Source organism: Meleagris gallopavo, chromosome 26 (genome assembly GCF_905368555.1).
Source record: "Meleagris gallopavo chromosome 26, MGAL_WU_HG_1.1, whole genome shotgun sequence".
In the NCBI taxonomy this organism is placed as follows: Eukaryota; Metazoa; Chordata; class Aves; order Galliformes; family Phasianidae; genus Meleagris; species Meleagris gallopavo.
This window is the reverse complement of record NC_139429.1, coordinates 5,481,579-5,501,523: the sequence shown is the minus strand read 5'-3', so window position 1 is coordinate 5,501,523 and position 19,945 is coordinate 5,481,579. Positions and strand designations below refer to the sequence as shown.

At 45.1% G+C, this 19,945-nt stretch overlaps 3 protein-coding genes across 5 annotated transcripts; 2 read left to right on the top strand and 1 right to left on the bottom strand.

The window, feature by feature from the left end:
- Positions 1-52: 52 nt before the first annotated feature.
- Positions 53-8,012, bottom strand: CD3E (CD3 epsilon subunit of T-cell receptor complex). 2 transcript variants are annotated; one of them, XM_085209285.1, is made up of 7 exons: positions 7,994-8,012; positions 4,717-4,825; positions 3,907-3,927; positions 3,409-3,606; positions 2,738-2,890; positions 1,720-1,766; positions 53-1,365 (listed from the first exon to the last, which is right to left on the bottom strand). In XM_085209285.1, exons 2-7 carry the CDS (start codon positions 4,757-4,759, stop codon positions 1,309-1,311), a joined length of 519 nt encoding a protein of 172 aa, XP_085065411.1. In that variant the 5' UTR covers positions 4,760-4,825; positions 7,994-8,012; the 3' UTR covers positions 53-1,308. The 2 variants fall into 2 exon arrangements, with proteins under 2 accessions (XP_085065411.1, XP_003212775.1); XM_003212727.5 differs by lacking the exon at positions 7,994-8,012 and adding an exon at positions 4,943-5,088.
- Positions 8,000-13,414, top strand: MPZL2 (myelin protein zero like 2). 2 transcript variants are annotated; one of them, XM_010723751.4, is made up of 6 exons: positions 8,000-8,296; positions 10,217-10,383; positions 10,940-11,150; positions 11,398-11,542; positions 11,901-11,988; positions 12,526-13,414. In XM_010723751.4, the coding sequence occupies exons 1-5, from the start codon at positions 8,242-8,244 to the stop codon at positions 11,959-11,961; spliced, it is 639 nt and encodes a 212-aa protein (XP_010722053.1). In that variant the 5' UTR covers positions 8,000-8,241; the 3' UTR covers positions 11,962-11,988; positions 12,526-13,414. The 2 variants fall into 2 exon arrangements, with proteins under 2 accessions (XP_010722053.1, XP_085065410.1); XM_085209284.1 differs by having other exon boundaries at positions 8,088-8,296; positions 11,904-11,988.
- A 147-nt stretch (positions 13,415-13,561) lies between these two features.
- Positions 13,562-19,517, top strand: MPZL3 (myelin protein zero like 3). The gene is made up of 6 exons (XM_010723750.4): positions 13,562-13,729; positions 14,752-14,918; positions 15,917-16,127; positions 16,753-16,915; positions 17,718-17,775; positions 18,358-19,517. The coding sequence occupies exons 1-6, from the start codon at positions 13,657-13,659 to the stop codon at positions 18,382-18,384; spliced, it is 699 nt and encodes a 232-aa protein (XP_010722052.1). The 5' UTR covers positions 13,562-13,656; the 3' UTR covers positions 18,385-19,517.
- The last annotated feature ends 428 nt before the right edge of the window (positions 19,518-19,945 follow it).

The window sequence follows — 19,945 nt, the reverse complement described above, 5'->3', positions numbered from 1 at the left end:
AAAAAAACCAAAAAAAAACAAACCACACAAGAAATCTTTTCCACTGCATGTCTGGGGATGTTGGCTCTCATTTTATTAATATATTACAGGTTTGAAATGTATATAAAAAAGAAAAAGCTGAAACTTTTACCAATGGTGAAGTAGTCTGAATCTTTCTGATAGAACCTAAGCAGAGCTCAAGTGCCAGAGCTGAAATGGAGAGGAAAAGGGAAGCAATAAAGGATAGATCACATAGATCACAAGAAGCTCTAGGCAGCTGTAGCTCTGGTAAGTGAAGCAGCACCAGCAAATGCAGCAGCCTTGGGAAGCCTTTAGGATGCAGCTCACTCAAATAGATGTTGTTATCTTACATGACAACATAGAATATCAGTAAAAATGGAAGGACAGCTTCACAAAAGAGTTAGATGCTGTCCTGAATTTGTGTTGAGGCCACTATCTCTATGGTCCCAACACATTCTTTTCAATTCCAGCTGTTGCAGAATGGAATGCTGGTGCTGAACCCAAGGGTCCAAGTTTCAATCTGGGAAACACAAAAATCCCTGGTGTGCTGTCTCAGTCAGACTGAAAATGTGATACTCATTTCTAAGTGGGGTCAAATCTAATCTGAAATGTCTAAGAGCCCCATCATTTAATAGTAACAAAAATCTCACACTCAGCCAACCACTTAAATTTCCTAGTAGGCTTTCAGGTGACTTGGGAAAGTGCCAAATTCTCATCTAACCCTTAAAGGATGTTTTAGTGAAGATGTGAGACATAAAGGTACCCAGATGCAAAGGGCACTCAGCCTTACTCATTTCCCACAGAAGAAGGGCTATGGGTTGGATGGCCCTATCTGCATGTACTGGTAGCAATTTGTCTCTTCTTTTAGAGAAGGACAGCATTAGAGGCCAATCCCTCTGAGAAGAACCCTCATTTCATGCACCAGCTACCCAGAGAGAAAAGAGTAGCAAGTGCAGGCACTTGGGACAGAAAATGAAATTGGAGGGAAAGTCAGAGCATGCAACTGAAGCAGAGAGAGAGGAGAGAGGGGAAAGGAGATTAGAAACCATGAGTGAGGCTCCAGGCCTTTAGTGAGAAGGAAAACTTCTCTGCCAATGGGCTCAGAGATTTCTTAGCCCTAATGTCAGACTGAAGGAACACCATGGGGTGGGACAGCATAGGGCAGCAGGACGCCTGTCCTGTCTAGCTGCTCGGCTGACCTCAAGGCACCTGGGCTCAGCGGGTCTGCAGAGAGCCAGCAGCAAGCTAGCCAGAAGCGCTCAGCTCTTCTGCCTCTGTTTTCCATCCAGCCTGGTATCTGGGGGAATTTCAGAAGCCCCTGTGTTCCAGGCCTGCGTACACTTCTCGCTGGCCTTTCCTGATGGGCTGTGGAACAGAAGAGATGTTAGTTCAGGTATCCTTCTTAATATTCCTTCCAAGACTCCAGGCTCTTAGTCCATACAGTACTCAGAGAAAACCACAACAGAGGGACCAGGAACAAAGTGATGCTTTGGCAACAAGCAGTCTGCAGGAAACTGCATTTCTGCTTCTGACTCCCTGTGTCATCAGAGAAAAGGGCCTCCACCCTCCCCAGCATTTTCCTCCACACCCTGCAGAGCTTGGAGGTGAACTGGATGTTACATCAAAGGAGAAAAACAGGACAAATGCTATAGATCCCCAGCTCTGGCTATCCTTTCCCAACCAGCAAAGAGAAGTGGAAAAAGTGCAGGTTGTCCATACCTCGTAGTCTGGGTTTGGAACGGGGGGAGGACGCTGCATCTTCTGAGCTGCAACAGAGGCAAAGAGGGGTCATCCATGGTGATGGTTCTTCTAACACAGCATGAGAGGCTTTCACTGAGATGATCCCAGGGTAACATGTACCATGGGTAAACTCGTGTGACTTCGTTGTGAGCTCAGAGCTCTTAAAGATCCAACTGCTGCAGCTCTGAGGTCTTACAATCATTTAGGAGGAAATCAGCTTTCTTTTTCAGGAAGAAAACATGAGGGCCCCGTGACCACAGGCATCTGCCCCACAGATGGATACCAGATCTATACCCCCCTGGCCTAGGAAGCTGAATAGATGAGAACACATTGCATTGCATTTGAACCCATCACTCAGCAGGTATGGTGAGCACACAGTAGGGGAATTCCATCTGCTGAAAGATTTGTGTCAGCTTTGTGGGCACTATTGGAAAAGTGGCAACATCTGATCTGCACAAAGCCAGAGTGGTGAGCACCCATTTGATCCACAGGCAGCCCCCTGATACAAATATCATCATTGACACTTCTTGAACAAATCCAAAGTGGCATCATGAGGTCACAACCCGTCATCACTTTACCCCAGCATTTATTATCCATCAGCCCCACTGCTGGACTCACTGGGCCATCAAAAGAAGGACTCAGAAGCCAGAAATTTGAATTTAGTGTTTCAGTAAGTTGTGATGCATCTACTGCATGTGTTCCTGATTCTGGATCTTTGAATGCCTGAGACAGATGCGGTGTTTGCTTCATCACAGACTCAATGCTGCTTCACAGCAGCCTGTGAAATGGTTTCCTATGAGGGAGAAGCCTCTGTCACAACATGGCAGCCCATACAGAAATCAGTCCAGAGCATCAGATGTGGCATCAGGAGTGGGGTTTGGCAAGGCTCTGGGGGTTCTGTGGGAGGCAGAGGGTGCTCCCTCCATCAGCAAGGACAAGTGCTTAGTTTAGCACGTAGCGCACACTGCGGAGAGCAGACATCTGAAATGGCTCTTACCTCGTGGCCGACTGCCAGCAGCAGCTCTCGATTGCCCCTTCTTGTTTTTGCTGAAGTAATGGACCAAAATCAGTACCCCCAAGGTGATGAGAAGATCCGCAATGATGATCCCTGTCACAGTCAAGGTATCCAGCTCCTCACAGTTTGTGCACACTGCCAGGAGGGAATACAAAAGTGCTCTTAGCCAGGCAAGCTGCCTTTGCAGCAGTGGTGAAAGGGAAAGGCCACGTATCCAAAACGTCAGTAAAATGCTTTCTGTTCATTATGTTCATGTTTGTTACTCATCCACTTAATGCTAGCAGAAAACATACAGCTTGGGGTGAGAAGGAGCAAAGAGCAAACAGAAAGGAAAGAGGAAGGCATGGGTCATTCTATCCCCACTCCATTTCAGTCTTCAAACAGTCCTAGGGGCTGATGTGAGTACCATCTATACTCTGCTGTTCTGCATTGCCTGCAATGTAAATCATCTCCTAGATCGTTACTGCTCTTCTCATGCTGATCTGACTTTAAGCTACCTATGCTGAATTCTACACAGTGAATGTAGAGCAGCTGCCCAAAGTACCTCTGCAGAACAGCATTCACTCAGCCCATCTCAACATCCACCTCCGAAAGGTGTTTGCTTTATCTTTAGTCCATGCAGGTTCTCACAGACTGAGTGCTTTTTCACTCACCTCTGGCATTCAGGTACAGTGCAAGCTTTTTATTACTTTCTTCACAAGTCACATTGAGAGGAGAGCTGTCATGATTCTCTATAATGCACTTATTGCCGTCTGTTTTTAACTTATCTGGCTTCCATTTTACTTCTCCAGAGAAGGGACATGTGATTGTCACTGTGGTTCCAGAAATCTCCACTGTGAATTCGTTTTGGACTTAGGGACAATGAGAAGAGAAACCATAATTACAAGGAGATTCTGTCAAGCTTCCCTCCCATTCCATGATCCCACCCAATTTGCTCTGCTCTATCTTTAACCTAATTATAGAATATAAATTCCCTGTGCATGCAAGCGTGCTTTCTTTAAGTTTTCACACTGACCACTTTGCGACGCTAAGCAGAAATCATCACAAGATGTCATCACAGAATATTCAACTTTATGTCGGACAGTGTGGCCACACAACACTGCTACTTTAATTTTTTTAATTAGTCATGAATACTAGTAAAATACACTTACCCTCCTGAGCTGCTGCACCAGCTACAAAAGAAAGAATAACGTGTGTTAATCAAATTAGATCTTGATATTATATGCCTTTCCCACTTTAAGGATCTCCTTTCAGAATTCAGCTGCTTGAGAAAGATCTTCACACTCATATTTGTGCTAAATTAAATTCTGTTGGCTAAGACAGGATGTTGTTTTGAAATGAAGCCCCTTTCTTTGGAAGCCATTTTAAACAGACTACGACTGAACAGAGGTTGGAATGATTTTTAGAGCCTGCTTGGAAAACGGTTTCTTGCAAGGAGTACGCTCAGCAATTCTGCTTTATTGCCATGGATCAAAGATCAGTGCAGCTCAGTTCAAACCAGTGACATGGAAAATACTGCTGTTCCCAAGATAGCAGTGGATCAGTACGCAGAGTGGAAGCTGTATACCACGATCACAAAATGGTTAAGAAAAGTGCATGGATAAAGTGTAAAAATGAAATAAGAATTTGAAGCTCGGACCCTTACAGTTCACACTGCTGAAGGAGGTTGTGTCTCATCCTCCAGCTCTTAGCTTCACCCACTCTGCTGCCTAAATTTTGGAGACCACATGCTTTAGCGGATCAGTGAGCAAGCAGAAACTGAGTGGGGAGCCAAGCCTGAAAGGGTTGGATCCTCATTTTGCTCTCTGAGAGGAATGCTCACTCTGGAAGGCGGCAGCTGCAGACACCAGTTTCAGAAGATGTGGCTGCAGGTACCAAAGCAGCCGTGCTGCCATGCATCGTGCCCTGCAGCCCCTGGAGCCCCTCCCCATCCCTGCAGGAGTCCATCCAGCTCCACTCACCCACACACAGCAGGAGGCCCAGGAGGGGCACCTCACACCTCATCCTTGTGCTCCTCCTTCTCTCGCTTTTCTCTGTCGTTCCCGATCAGATTGGCATCACTGCAGCTGGCTGCGAAGGAAGAAAGAACGCATTGACTCTTCAAGTTCTTGCTTACAAAAAAGAGGCCCAAGAGTTTTTCCCAGAACTGTGTATGGCAGCGAATGGAGCAGTGCCAAGGAGACTCACTGTTTCCAGTGAAACCTGCAAGCAGCCCAGAAAGACACAGAGCACATGTGATAAGAAAAACTTCTCAGGAAGTGCGGAGGCTCAACATGTCTTCAAATAACGTCATTGACAGCAAGGGGTGGCTGCTCTGCACCAGCCCAGCTGGAGACCTGTATAACTCAGCAGCAGGAGGCACACACAAGCCTGTGTTAGATTTACCTTCAGGACGTTCTTAAGAACTTTTCAATGTATTACTGAAGTTCAAATTTCTGGACGCAGCCTAACGTACTGAGGGAATAAACAGAGGAATCAGAAATCATAAAATGATTTGCGTTGGAAGGAACCCTAAAGATCTCCTAATTCCAACCCCTTGCTGTGGGCAGGAACATCTCCCACCAGTCCAGGTTGCCCACAGCCCCATCCGTGGCCGTGGGCACCTCCAGGGATGGGGCACCCGCAGCCTTTCTGGGCAGCAGTGCCAGAGCCTCACCACCCTCTTCATGGAGAATTTCTAACTAATATCCCGTCTAAATCTATCTTCTACTTAGAGCCATTACCCCTTGCCCTGTTACTACACTCGTAAAAAGCGCGTTGACTTTTGAAAGGCTTTTTACGACTCTGGGCATTACGTACCCGTGTAAAAGTGGCCGGATTCCACTAGAGGGCGCTCCAGCCCCTGCGACACACCGTGCTCTCACCCCAGCTCTCCCCTGCCCCCGCTGCAGAGCACAGCAGAAGGGAACTTTCTCCTTCCCAACCACCCAGAGATTCCCGTAGGGTTGGGGCCGCCCCAAGCACTGCTCCCAGCAGGGATGCAGACACGCAGAACGCACCATCCTTCTGTTTTCCTGTGCTTGAAATGTAGCAGAGCTGCTCATACAAAGGCACAAAGATGCTGGGGATTTTTTAGGGTACGTGTCCAAAACAGACACTGCAAAACCAGCCAAAGCTCCCTCCTTCCACAAGGGTGCACTTTGTTCCTAAGTCTGCCATTCAGATCTCAAGGCTCTCCTTTCTGGGCGGGTGAAGCTGGCTTCGTGCTCCTTGCGAAGAGCTTATTTATTTACATGGCTAATCACAATGCTGGGAGCTTTTGTTCAATTTACTGAGCTGCTCCCGTTAGCTGTCAGCCCTTTCTTTTACTAATTTCTGTTTCAAAATGAAGAATTTGCATTACGAATAATGGTGCCTTGAACTTGGTTCTCTTAACAGTTGGAGGCAGTATGTTTTGAAACAAGAAGTTGAAGGTCAATAAAAGATTGCAAATAAAGACTGGCACAGACCCCCCTCCACAGTGCTGTGCATTACACAAATGTGGCCATGAAAGCCGGTATTGTTGCTGAGTGGCCAAAGGGCAGCAAAAGGAGGAAATACACTTGTCCTACTGGAATCTGCATGGGTTGCCTGAGGATAAGTTGCTGCTGTGCAGGACAGGAGTTAAGAGTTGCCAGCCTGATCTGTGGGAAGACATGGAGCTGATGTGACGCCTTGTCATAATGAGGCACAACAAAGCACAAAGTCTTAAATTGAAAATTCCTACAGCTTGACTTCTGGATGAGCCGATTACCTGTAACATAGATGTACTGATCCAGGTGCTGCTGGGGATGCCCCAGGCTTTCAGTGATCAATATGGAATCGGTGACATCTTATTGCAGGGAAAGCCATGAACACCTTTCAAAAACCAGCCCAGCAAGCCTCTGTGAGCCAAAACCAAATGACAGGCTGAGAAAGGAGCTGTGGAGTCTTGCTGCTCTAACCACACAATCGTGCTTCTGCCTGAACATGTGTGAGGGAAAGCTGCGTACCTGGATCCACTTGGCTCTGGAAATCTAAAGAGGAAATCCTGCTTGATTGTCTAGAAAACATGAGTTAATGTTGAACGTTTTGGTGCCTTCTAAGCATGAACTGCAAGTTATATATCCTGGAAGCAGGGTGTATTTGGAGTTCCTCTGCACTGAGGAGAGCCAGGGGAGACCCAAACACTCACTCTGAAACCGCTGTAATGACAGCAGTTCAGCTTCTTCCAAATCGAGAAAGACTGGACCTGTCTCTCTCACCCGAGGAAAGAATCCAGTGATTAAAAATAAGAGCCTGTGCCAACACTCTTCAAGTTCAGACCTGAGACAATGTAGGTGAGTAGCAATTACCTCTCCCAGGACTGTAAGAGACCTGCAAGCCAAGCGATTCTATGGAGCTATCAACCATAGCAAGAGCTTACCCTTCCAGCGTTTGAATGGACTGAATAGCATGTGCTCAGATGGTGCATACAGTGTGAGCTCAATGGGTCTGAGATACATCAGTCTTACAGGTGCTAAAACGCCTCATTCCTGCTTTGGCACCACTGCAAAGGCAATTAGCACCAGTCAAAATGAAAGTTCATAATCTGGGATGGCTGCTTTGGAAGCTGGCCAAGGATCAGACACAAGCCCAGTCGCGGCCAGTAGCAACTTCAATGCTTTTATCTGATTTATGGTCTCTGAATGCAAACACCCTGCTATTGCTAACGCACATGCACAACTCAGTTTCGTGCTCTCACGTGTCACTGGGAAAACATTTTGTGTCCCACTGAGTTTCTCCAGCTCCTTGTGCCATGTTGTTAAGCATGGTGGGGCTTTCCAAGCAGTGCCTGGACTAGCACTGGGTTTGACTCATGTCTGAGGCTGTTGTCTTCTGACTTTTCCAAGAACTTCACCAGCATTAGATAATGCTGTTGCCCAATTCTTCCACGGGACAGCTGCAACAAAAAGCAGAGTGATTGCCTCTCTTCACTACAGGTAGCTGTGTTTCAGCAGGACCCTTCCACGATCTGAGCGCATGCCCACAGTGCTGCCACAGGCTGGCTGTTCTGTTATCTTTTTTTTTTTTTTTTTTTTGGTACTGTTTGCAGCTTTCCAATCAAACAAATAGACTTCATTCCTTCAGGCTATCTCTAAACACCTCAAGGCAAATCGATGTTTAGGTGCAAAATGCCGTCCCCCAAGAGGGGAGTGGTTTCAACTGGAAGCTGGGAGGGGAGATGATTGCAACACAAAAGAGCAAGGGAATATGGGAGGCAGAAGAAATTAATCTTACCTTGAAAATCTGCCTGCTTTACACACAGAAGTGAGCTGTCTGACTGCCGCACCTCTCGTTCAGTGCAGGGCAGTGACTCAAGCAGGAAGACGTGTTCACATTGCCTGCCAGGCCAAGCTGAGAGAAAAGCATTTGCTCAACCGTCCCAGGACAGCTTTGAGAAACTCATTTCTTATCCAGTTATCAAGAGCCTGAAACAAACTTCTCCCTGTGCTGCTCAGCCCGCAGAGCACGGACTTGTTTTCCCGATGCCTAGCCCCACCTGGCTGGGGGCTGTGCTCATCCTTGGGGTACAGCTCCGAGGTAAGGAAACCTGGCATTGTGGCCTCTGTTGCCATCTTGACTTTCCTCTTCTCATCCCTTAATTATCATCCTCATTAAGGCAGCGACTTTACAGGAGTCTCAGATATTGGTTGTGGATGATTGCTGTGATTCTTTCGGTCCCGGATTGAATTTCTGTGACAAACAGGCTCAGGTGTGTTCGAGTGGAGGAAGAACACTGATCTAATTCTGAGCTCTGGTTACACATCTTTTCCCCTCCTGCCTCACTCTTTGATCTTACCAGGAATCCGGACTTCGGTGTTTTTTCACTGTCTTTGTTACCAGACAATCAGTTTGTTAGCAGCGCTGTTTAGGTCCTTTACACAGCAATAAGTAACTATGGCAAAAAAGCCACTTGAATTGTCAGTGGTTGGTATCAATGTAACCAGAATCAAAATTCAATCTGGGAACACCACGACCTCCTTATGAGAAGTATTGGAACACAGATACTCTCAATAATCTGCCTTATAAAAAAATGTATGTTTTACCCTTCGTTCCCACAGTTGTTCTTTTTAAGAAGTTTGAAGTGAAAACAGGAAAATTCAACGTGGGATCTTTGGGAGAGAGTCGTGATCTCTGCCAGTGAAGTTTTGAAATACAATCTCCTTCGGTGTTTTGGTATTTCAAATATTTTCTCCTCTGAGGAAAAAGAAATTCTTTAGCTATAAATTGTATTGAAATACAGGAGTATTAATTGTCTTTGCTATGACAACCCCCGATAAGCTCTTTTTCCTTGAGTCATACTGAGTGGGTTATATCACTTTCCTGATGTGATAGAAAATCATTCATGTTTTCTTTTTCTACTTTGTAAGGATTTTTTCTTTCTTTCCTTTTACCAGTGGAAATTGACTCATTAACCCAGAGGACTGTGCTGGCCGGTTCAGAGGTCTGAAGCAGTGAGGGAAGCAATAATGTGATCACAGGGGGAAAAAGAGGGAAATGAGGGCACCTTCTTTCTGGGTCTTTCGTGGTCACCTTTGCTGCTCTTCTCTATGTCCTCTGCCTTGATGTTAGCTTATTTTGAAGCAGCAGCTGTGGTGGTTTTCTTAACAGAGGATGTTTGTTTGACAAACAAATGTTTGCAGATTTATCTTGAGGATTTCCTGTGTAGATTCTCAACCTGCTTTGCCTACAATTGTCTGGTGGTGTTATTAACCTCCTCAACAGACTGCTCTTACATGAGTAAAAGCAGTTTTCACCGCAGTGTGCGTGACACTCAAAGTAATAAGGCAAAGTGGATAGAAGAAAGTTCAGGGGTGGGAGGTGGTAACTGTTCATAGGTGCTTAGCAGTGCTACTTTAAGGAACAGAGCTGCTTTTCTGAAGAAATCTGCCTGAGGAATTGAGTACAATAAGGTGTAATCACCTGTGATAATGTGAGCAGGACAAGCACATGAAGTTATGTGACATCTTTTGTGCCTGTCAGATAGAAGCTTCTGCAGCGAGAGGGCTGGCATTTCCAGCAGCATTGCACCTCCTAGGTGTCACTTGCTCACGCCTGAAAAGAGACGTTTCCTTAAAAAACCAAACCAGTGTCTTTTCCTGCAGGCGAGGGAGGTCTCTCCTCAACTCCTTATTAGATCTGTCAGTATTTAACTGCAGTCACAAAACTACAAAGGAACCATTGTCCTGGCAGTGCGGATGAAAGCAAACTCCCGTGAAAGCAGCAGGGTGCAGCTCACACATCACCTACAAAAGCCATGAAGCACATGGGGTCTTTTGGGTTCTGTATACACAGGACTGCCACACTCAGTAATTAAACCGGTGTGCTTTTAATTGTTAGGTTAAACGTTAATAGGGCAGACAGGGCAGGCTCCTGCCTAGACCAAGCACAGATAAGTGATGAGATTATTCCAAGGCAGTAGTTTTGTTTACTTCTAACCCCTTCCTGTTTTCCCTGCAGCACTGTGGCCTGTTGCAGCCATAGAAGTTTATACTTCTAAGGAGGTGGATGCTGTGAATGGAACTAACCTACGGCTGAAATGCACCTTCTCCAGCAGCAGCCCTATTAGCCCACTGCTGTCAGTGACCTGGAACTTCCAGCCTGAGGACCTAAGCTCTCATGAGCCAGTGAGTGAGACCCTTATGCTCCATTGCATCGACGCTTTGCTCACATAAACCACTCCCAGGGCCCAGCACTGGCTGGGTAACAATGCCAGGCGTGGGTCTGGGCATGCACACAAGTATGTACATCTCAGAGAGCCTTTCTCTGCCGTTCATCAGGATTACTCTAAGCAAGAGGTTTTGTTTGGATAACCTTGTTCAAGAAAGCCCCTTTCTGCTTAGTTTAGGGTAAGCAGGCTAGCAGGAAATTTCACCTGCTGACAACAGAATCCCATACCTTAGCTAACATCCTGCACGTGATGACTTATGATTTTCTTTGGCCAACATGTCAGGACAGGCAGCTCAACAAGTACTGTAGCATAACTGAAAGACTGTTGAACAGCCTAACAAAGCCTTAGGCCTGAGAGGACTGAGGTCGTATGGCTGCTGGAGCATTTTGAAATTGTTTTAGATTCATCTGAGAGAGACAGCTCTCCTCAGCTCAGGCAAGCTTTCTGAGCTAGTGCTGCTCCACTTTCACTTCATAAGCTGCAGGAGTGACAGTTTCCTCTCTTTTTTCCAGGTATTTTATTATCTCAAGGAGCCCTACATGCCGTCTGCTGGACGGTTCAAAGGGCGAGTCACTTGGGATGGGAATATTGAGCGTTATGATGTCTCCATCATTATCTGGAATTTACAGCCCACTGACAATGGAACATTCACCTGCCAAGTGAAGAACCCACGAGACATCGATGGCACCATTGGAGAAGTGCGACTCAGAGTTGTGCAGAAAGGTGAGAGGCCAAGAACACCACAAGCAGCCACGCGAACTTAGTGCAAAACGGGGACGGGTCTTCCTCCACAGATGGAAAAATGCATGGAAGAAAAAGGATTATAAAGTGAAAGCATGAGGAAATGTAATGGATATAATGGAAAAAAGTGCTTAAGAAAAGGTTATATTCGTGGGAATAGGTATCCAGCTTCATACCAAAAGCCCTCAGCGTGTCCCTCTTGTTCATTCACCTATTTCTCTCCATGCAGTGAATTTCTCAGAAATCCACTTCCTTGCCATAGCCATTGGGTCTGCCTGTGGTTTGATGATCATTGTGGTGACAGTTGTGATTATCTGTCGACATCATCGGAAGAAACAGCAAGAGAGGACGATCGAGGTGGCAGACACTGAACTGTAAGCACAAGAGGGGAGAGGGAGAAAGGCTTCTGGGAAAGCTTGTCAAATATATCTTCATGGACATTCTGAATCACTGGCTTGGGCCCTATATTAAGCATCTACAATGAAAAACTGCCAACATAATTAGCAATAATTGGCTGCTTACTTGCAGTCAGAACAGAGCCCCAGGGGTGAATGAACTTCGGAGCCCTCATTTTGCTCTTGTACTTCGAGTTGGCTCCTTACACAGTAGAAGCTCATACAAATTCCTATTATATATTATGTATGTAAATCAGAACCTCGCTGCTGCTCAGGACATCTGATGCTGATTTTCTTTTTTTTCTTTTTTTTTTCTTTTTTACTTTCTTCATAAAAGTAGAGAAAAGGAGAAGCTGAAGAATATAGAAGAGAAGGAAATCACTCCATTAGAAGATTAGAGGTCTCTGATAGTATATACAATGCAGGTATCTAATCAAACATTCTCTAATTAATGTCTTGGTGTTACCGCAGACTTTCTAGATTGTTTTATTTATGTATTTCACTTCCATTCTGCAGTCAGCAGGCCGCAGTAGCCATAAATATGAACAACTAAGACCACAGACACACGTTGCTCTTGAGGAACCTCCAGAGAGAGACTGACGACTGAAAGGCAGTGGTGACAGAGCTCTCTCTTAACCATCAGAGAGATTTCTCCACCTTATCAATGGGGATCATTGCAGGAAAGCCATTATTACTGCTTTCCACGTTGTGCTTGTTTTGTGGAGAGGAATGAATTCCCTTTCATTAGTTTTGAATATGCTTTTTGATTAATTTAATATTTATTTCCTTAAAATCGCTACAGGAAGACTGAAACTCTTTCCAGATTTGCTGGCTTTGCTGAAATATTTCAGCCCAAGTTTTCCCCATTCAATTTCTGAGGTGAACAGATGCTTCTCCTATGTTTTCAACAGTAATCATGAGTAATGAATCTGTTTTGTTTTTCTTCTAATCCTCCTTCTTAGGTACTTCTAAAGCAGATGGTGAAAGCTTGTAATTTTGGATCTTAGAACAAAGCTGAATTACAGACGCCTGATGCTGGAAGTGTGGTATCCCTGCTCAACCTGAAATTCTTGCAAGAAAAGAGAGTGGCCTTAACATAAGTTGTAAAGTGTTATTTCCTTCACCAAAGAACAACAGGAGGTCTTTGCCCCGTGAACGAGGAACTGCCCTTAATCTCCACAGCTGCCAAATGTGAACAAATTGGTTGTGAGGATGAAATGTCAGCCGATTTGAACAAAGCACCAAGATGAGTGACTGGATAGATATTTGCTGTGTCTGAGCAGGCACACGCTCATGCACCTTAAAAATCCAAGGGTACATTTGGGCTGCCAGATTATTGTGCCCCGTCTGGGGTCACCAAAAGGAAGACCATAAGAGGGATCAGAGGAGCTGCTACGAAGTAATTTAAATCTCTTTGCTACTTTAAATGGAAAGTTACAGAGAAGGAATGTCTGCTGTTTCTTGTTAGGGATAACTGGACCAATGGGTGTGTTTTTCACTCCAGTAGGCTTTGCCCATGGGATAGCTGACAAAACATCCTCCCACTGGCACAGCACTGTTTCTCTGGATGCTGCTCAAAGCCCCACGTACCACCAGCACATCTTACTCCTGTAAATCCATCTGTTTAACACATACCCTGTATTTCCATCCAACCTCAAGCAAACTAGGTCACTAAAACCACTGAGCTATTCTGGTGTTTAACCAACACTAAATCAAAATATCAGCCAGTTTATTTAAAAGGTAACTTTATGGCTTTATAACTCTGCGTGTAACATGCTGACCACGTTATCTGTTTGTACAGTTTTGTTTTCTATTTTGTCCATCGTAAATAAACGCGGTTTGTGGGTAGAAGTGACAACATTATGAAAGCGGTGTGACACCGGAGAAATTCACATCGCACGCTGGGCTCCCTCCCGAGGCACGGATGCCCTTCGGCCTACTGGCCAGCGTCTGCAAGGCGGCCCAGGTGAGAGGCGCGGCCCCGTTGCCATGGAGACACAGGGCGGCCATCTTGGGGCCGCCCCCTCCCTCACCTGCGCTGCCCGCAGGTGTGCCGCCATGTTGCGCTCCTGAGAGGAGCCGGCGCGGCCGGGATGCGGGGCGGCGAGGCGGTGTGGGTGGCCGAAGTCGGCTATCTCGTTCCTCGGGGGGTCCTGCTCCTGCTCGGTAACTAACGAGGGGTGGCGGCGGTCGGTAAGGCCGCTGCGGGGGTTGGGCGGCCGCGCGCTGCAGGCACTGGGGTGGGGCGGTGGGAGAAAGCCTTTCTGCTGGGCGCTGCCGGCGGCCTTCGCCTCTCAGCGCTGTGTGCCCAGCTTGTCCGCGGGACAGACCGGGGTGTGTGGGGGGGTGGCTTTGAGCTATAAGGAGGGGCTGGGGGTTAGGTTAGATGTGAGGAGGAAGCCAATCCTGTTGTCAGAAGGCGGTGAGGCACTGGCACTACTGCCCTGAGAGCTGTGGTGCCCCATCCCTGCAGGCACTCAAGGCCAGGTGGGATGGAGCTCTGGGCAGCCTGAGCTGGTGGGGGGCATCCAGCCCACAGCTGGGGTTAGAACTGGCTGTAAGTCCCCTCCCAACTTAGTCCATTCTTACTAAGGGAGTGCTCAGGTTGCTGAGGCAGGTTTCCTCCTTGGCTGGAGCACTGCAGTAAGGAAATAGAGCAGGAATTGCATGGCACCCTGAAAATTATAAGTGAAGATTGTTTGCCAGTATGGTGTGACTCTGAACCCAGTCACCAGTTCCATCGCTTTGGTGCAAAGCATCAGAACCACCTGGCAGCAGTCTAAGGCCAGCACCGTGTGATTCCTCTGAGTTAGCTGGTACAGTTTTTTGGCTCTAAAAACCTCTTCTACCTCAGAATCACAGAATGGCCTGGGTTGGAAAGAACCGCAAGGATCATGACTCTCCTACGCCCCTGCCACAGACAGGGCCACCAACCTCCATTTGTAAACATCCGTAAGCTTTTGGTGGTATTTTCCAGATAAAGGCTTTTTGGGATAAGTTACAATCCCATAGAGAATATAAGTTAGGGGTATCATCTATTTTTCTTTAGATTTTATTATGGTGATGGTAGTCACTGCTGGGCTTCCATCTTTATATTGCACATGCATCAGTATGTCTGGGGCATCATCTCTTCCATGCCTCACAAATAACAAGAATGTAATTCTTGTCTTTTGGGTTTCTTCCATCAGGTATCTGTGGTGCTCTTTCTCTGGATATTAAAACCAGTCCGGAGGTGCGAGGTTATGTGGGTGAACAAGTAGTGCTGAAATGCTCATTCAAATCCAGTTTTCCCATCACTGAGAGTCTGACGATAGACTGGACATACCGGCCCCTTACTGGTGGTCAGATGGAGACAGTAAGTGGGGCAGGGAGTCTTTTTCAACTGGATGTTGATCTGGTCCCTGCGCACAATGAAAATCTGGTGGTATTTTCTGTTTGCCTTGCTGTGCTTCTTCATCACTTTAAAGGTTGGGATTGTCCTTGTTGTCTCCTTTTCCATCTGAAATTGCTTGTGCGTCCTTTGGGCAAGAAATAGTTTATGTAAGTGCATAGAAATGATTAAGTGATCCTTTGGATTTTGACACAAGAGCTAAATTGTACCCTACTGCTATATCTAGAATGACTGTAAAGCATTCGATTGAGAGCTTGCTTGGAGGCAAATGTATCCTAGTAATTTGGTGCTGTAATCTACTCTTGATATACCTTAGAGTAGTAAAAATGCTTGCAAAGATAGGCATCACTGTCTTCAGTCTTTCTCTGAGGTTTACGGGTTGCTGCTTTATCTTGGTGGTAACCCTTTGAAATCTAAGTATAAATATAGAAATCTGAACACCTGCTGAAAGTCTCTCATTCAAGGCAGAAACTGAAAATGTTTATCTTTACAGTTAATTAGTGATTAATGCTTCCTGTAGAGTTTGAACTCTTCATAATGTTCTCATATCTGGAATAAAAGGATGCTGCCTGTATGAAACGAGGTCTGCTAAGTCTTTACAGATAGAATGGTAAGTGCAAAAGTACCAAAAGCATATTCTGAAGAGCTGTGATGCTCTGTTGTGTGAGAGAAGGAACGTGCTCTACTTCTTGGCTGCAGATCTATGGAAGGGAACAATATGGTCAGAAGGGTAATGGTGACACATACGAGTGCTAAGACTGCAAGATAGAAGCTTTGGAGAGATAGTGAAATGCAGCTGATTCAAAATCAACAAATAGGAACTTAGAGAGCTCTCCTGTATAAGTATTATTCTTTCTGACTTGTTAATGCATATTTCTTCATTTATAATCCAAGAAGTGCTTGACTTTGTTTTCTTAGTAGACTGTTTTATTAGAGTAATTATTGCTTTTCCCTCCTTTCAGGTTTTTCACTATCAGTCTGTTGCATACACACCATCAGTGGGACGGTTCAAAGACAGAATATCCTGGCTTGGGAACACTGCTAAGGGCGATGCTTCCATTGCTATCCAAAGTCCGTCTGTGAGTGACAATGGGACGTTCATCTGCAGCGTGAAGAACCCTCCAGATGTATACCATAACATTCCCCAGACAGTGCTGATTGTTACAGAGAGGGGTAAGCCTTTTTTTAATCAACATTCTGTTAATTAATCACACATACCTGTGTGGTACAGCTGCACTGTGGCTCTGTCTGAACCATAACAATCTGAGCATTGCATGTGAAGTTGTTCCCGAGAGTTCCCTGTAGGATTTTCAGCAAGAGCTACCTCAGCTCTGTTCTTTCAATGCTAAACACACTGAGAACCACTGAATTTACTGGAGACAGAGATGGAAAAAGGCAGTGTTGATAACAGAAATTAAAAATGGGCTTTTGTTCAGGAATTCCAGTCTTCAAATATTGCAGTAGTAGTAGGGGAAATTCTGGTCAGACCACAAACACTGACTTTTAGTCATACTTAATTTCATCATCTGCCTTACATGTGAGAACTGCCCCAAATGCGTAGCTTACACAGTTACATCACGACCTGCCTTTCTTTGTCATTTTTTGCACATAAAGCATCCTACTGTGCTGGATATGTGCTAGGAGTCTTACAGATTCAGCAACAAGCTGTTTCAAAACTGCCAGCCCTGTGCTGTGTGTAAAAAGGATATCAGTCTGTCCTGGAACATATTTTTCACAGAGTTTTAAGAAAGCCATATTTAACTAGTTACCATGGGGCTGTTCTTTGTCTATCCTGCAGGCTTTTCTTTCCAACTGACTTCAGTGACACTGCTATCCATTGTAGTATTTATCCCTTCCACTGTTGTGGTTGTTCTGATGTTGGTGAGGATGGGAAGGAAATCTGGACTGATAAAAGAGAAGAAAAAACCTGGCTGCAAGAAATCCTCTGTTGAAGAATCTGAGTAAGTTCTGTCTGGAACCTAAAGCTTGTTCTTCCTTGGCTTCTAGACACCGGCCATTGTTTCTCTACTGTTCTTCGTTGCATAGCTCTCAGCGTCTGCAGTTCAGTCACTGTATGAGCGTAATTTAGCTAGTGAGCAGAAACTCTTTGGGGGAAAAACTCAGTTTTGAAGCATAAATGCTTTACATCTCTTTTCCTGGCTGCGGTATGAGGCCATGGAAGTGAAGCAGTTTAGGGTTAGACAGTCTTTCACTTCCCTACCTAAACTTATTTCAGCTTAAGTTGGCAAAATATTTTGCTGACGTTTGCTTAGTTTTGTTTGTATGTAACCAACACAAACTAAATGCTAGCTGCTCCAGTGATGGCCCGACCAGAGCTGCCAAGTGTTGAACAGCACCTGAAGTCTGGACTCCCTTCTGAATTGGAGAGGACTCTGTGCTGGGAATGTTTCGTGTGATACTGTAGTAAAAGCACAAAAGCAGCCCTGCAACTGCTGGAGTTGCCCCTGTTTTTGCAGAGAACTCACTCTGCTCAGTTGTAGTACTGGTATTTTAATATAACACTCTGCTTATTGTCATAGATTTGTTCCTCCTAAGTGGCAGCTCTTATTAAATGAAATAGCTGCCTTTTGAAATAAGAAACCTGACACTCCCTGTTCTTTTTGGGCTTGCTATGAAGTCAAAGAGATGATGAATAGCCTTAAAATTCAGTAATAGGGGGTGGAAATCATAGTCAATAGAAGAGAGACAGTTTGTGTTTGATGGTGGAAGGTCCAGCCTCATCCTGTACTCGTTGCTTTCCAGGTCCGAGTATACAGACAGCTGCATGGAGAGACTCAAAACCTGGTGTTTGAACTGTGTGGTAAGTGAAAGTTGATGCCTTTACCACTTATTTTTTCAATACCAATACTGAGAGGAGGTGTAAGAACATGACCTCTGTGGATTTCAGAGACTTCAGTCTCATTTGGCTGTGCTTTTACTCCTTGCTATTTTCTACACATGAGGGCAGCAGAGCTGGGCTGTGAAGATGCCAACGCGTGATTACTGTGGTTAGAATGATAGATGGGGATCTGAAAGTTTGTGGATGGTCATAGCTGAAAAACACAGCAGTTTGTGCTGCTTTGGATCCCAGTGTAGGGGGCTGGGATGCCTTTGGAGTTGATGTCTTTCTGCACTGTTTTTCTTTTGCTTAAGTTTTATCTGCTGCTTAATTTAAAATACATTTCATGTGTTAATTGAGCAGTGGCAATTCACCTGTGTTTGTGACAGTCCAATAGATTTAGCTGCAAGTGTTTGTACAACTACAAGTTCTGAGACTTATTCAACCACACCAGCAGTTTGGGAAATATTCGAGCTCTTGTCTGAAGCCTAGCAGAGTCAAATTTTTATCAAACTGATGTCTTGGTACACAGTGTTAATTTCTCTCTCCATTCCCCCTGCTTAGGACACAGATGAGGAAGACCCATACTGACGAAGGATCAAATGTATGGATAATGAACAAAATTACAATGCTGAAAATCATGACTAAATAAGTACAGAGGCTGCTGGATAACAGCACAGATTGGAAGTGCTGCTCTCATCTTGGTATACTGGAACAACAGTGCTTGGATAGTTCACTTCTAAGCACAACATAACGATTTTTGAAATCTCCACAATTTATTGAGGGAGTGGGGGGGAAAAAAAGAAACTCCAAAACCTCCCTACTTCAGTGCCTACAGGAACCTCAGTGCTTGCAGCTGTACAGGCTGTTTCCTACCAGCAGTTTGACAATGCTCTTTTCTTAGTTTACTTGGTAATGTTTCCTTTATGGTTGATGATATCCCTCCTTTCTTGTGTCCTTGAACTCCACTTGAGGAGTTCTCCACTCTGAAGAACAGAGAACTCCAGAGTGATACGTGAGCTCCCTAAGACAATCATCATTGGGCACTGACAAACATATTCTCAGTTTTTGAGCAACATACTTGCTAAGGACTTAGAGCAGTCTGATTAAGTTGTTACATGGCATCCTTTGTCTCAAAGCAAAGAGAACCTACTGTTTTTTAATTGTTTCCTTGCTCGAGCTGCCACTTAATTACAGGATCATCATTTTATTCCTACTGTTTCCTGATTCAACTGCACAGCAGTGTTACCTTACTTTGATTTTTATTTGTCCAGCAGCTGCATTGCTGGGTTCATCTTCTACTTACACGAAGCACAATTCACAAACAGCCTACTTTATAAATCAGAAATGCGAATGGGGACTCTATGTCTGGGGAAACACAACCCCATCTACCTCAACCACTGACTCAAGGCCTTGTCCAAAGGGATGTTCTGTGTTCAGAAGAACAATCGTGTTCCTCCTCTCTTTCAGGGAAACAGTGACTTTTTGGGAAACGGTGAAATGTATCATTGCTGTCTTGTAAGATTGAGAGCACCTTCTCTCACCAGCCTTGTTCAATAATAGATTACAGGGAGCAGTGGAATTCTTCTCTAATAGCTGAAGAGCTGCTGTTTTCTGCCTCATTTTGGTATATGGCATTGGTTGAACGGTCTCCTTCCATGTATGTGGTATATGTTTACTGTCTACTTTGCACTGGTACCAATAAATTGCAATGCTTCATTCAAGGCTGTGGATTTCTTTATTTGGCCACGTATAGGTAAATGTACTGAGCTCATCAAACTGCCATCCTAACTCGTTGCTTGCCGAAAGAAATTGTGATGTTGGGAAAAGGTGCGCCCAGCCTGGTGATGGCTGTTAACCAGAGGGATGTAGGAGTTCTAACTGCAGTGCAAGTCAGCCGTAGATCTGTGTCCCCAGATAATTTTCTTTCCTTCCATCTACAGCAAAATAACGTCTAAAAAATCGTGCTTTGTGATGGCTCAATGTTTCTACCAACAAAAACTATCCTGAGAAAGGATGTTGGGATTTGCAACTTGGAGGAAGTGGCTTTATTGTTCCACTTTCAGCTAGAACGCATCACTCTTCTTTATGGAAATTAATAACTTTTGTTTTCCACAGAATGTTCACCTTCTGCTGCGACTGCTTTGCAAAC

Bases quoted from the DNA above. Each gene is read 5' to 3' on its own strand.
- CD3E (XM_085209285.1), bottom strand. From the start codon at position 4,759: ATGAGGTGTGAGGTGCCCCTCCTGGGCCTCCTGCTGTGTGTGG. The intron at 3,928-4,716 runs GTGAGTGGAGCT...TTTCTTTTGTAG, and splicing joins GGGCCTCCTGCTGTGTGTGG to CTGGTGCAGCAGCTCAGGAG. The intron at 2,891-3,408 runs GTGAGTGAAAAA...CCCTCCTGGCAG, and splicing joins ACTGTACCTGAATGCCAGAG to TGTGCACAAACTGTGAGGAG.
- MPZL2 (XM_010723751.4), top strand. From the start codon at position 8,242: ATGCCTAGCCCCACCTGGCTGGGGGCTGTGCTCATCCTTGGGGTACAG. The intron at 11,151-11,397 runs GTGAGAGGCCAA...CTCTCCATGCAG, and splicing joins ACTCAGAGTTGTGCAGAAAG to TGAATTTCTCAGAAATCCAC. The intron at 11,543-11,900 runs GTAAGCACAAGA...TCTTCATAAAAG, and splicing joins GAGGTGGCAGACACTGAACT to TAGAGAAAAGGAGAAGCTGA.
- MPZL3 (XM_010723750.4), top strand. From the start codon at position 13,657: ATGCGGGGCGGCGAGGCGGTGTGGGTGGCCGAAGTCGGCTATCTCGTT. The intron at 13,730-14,751 runs GTAACTAACGAG...TTCTTCCATCAG, and splicing joins GGGGGTCCTGCTCCTGCTCG to GTATCTGTGGTGCTCTTTCT. The intron at 17,776-18,357 runs GTAAGTGAAAGT...CCCCCTGCTTAG, and splicing joins CCTGGTGTTTGAACTGTGTG to GACACAGATGAGGAAGACCC.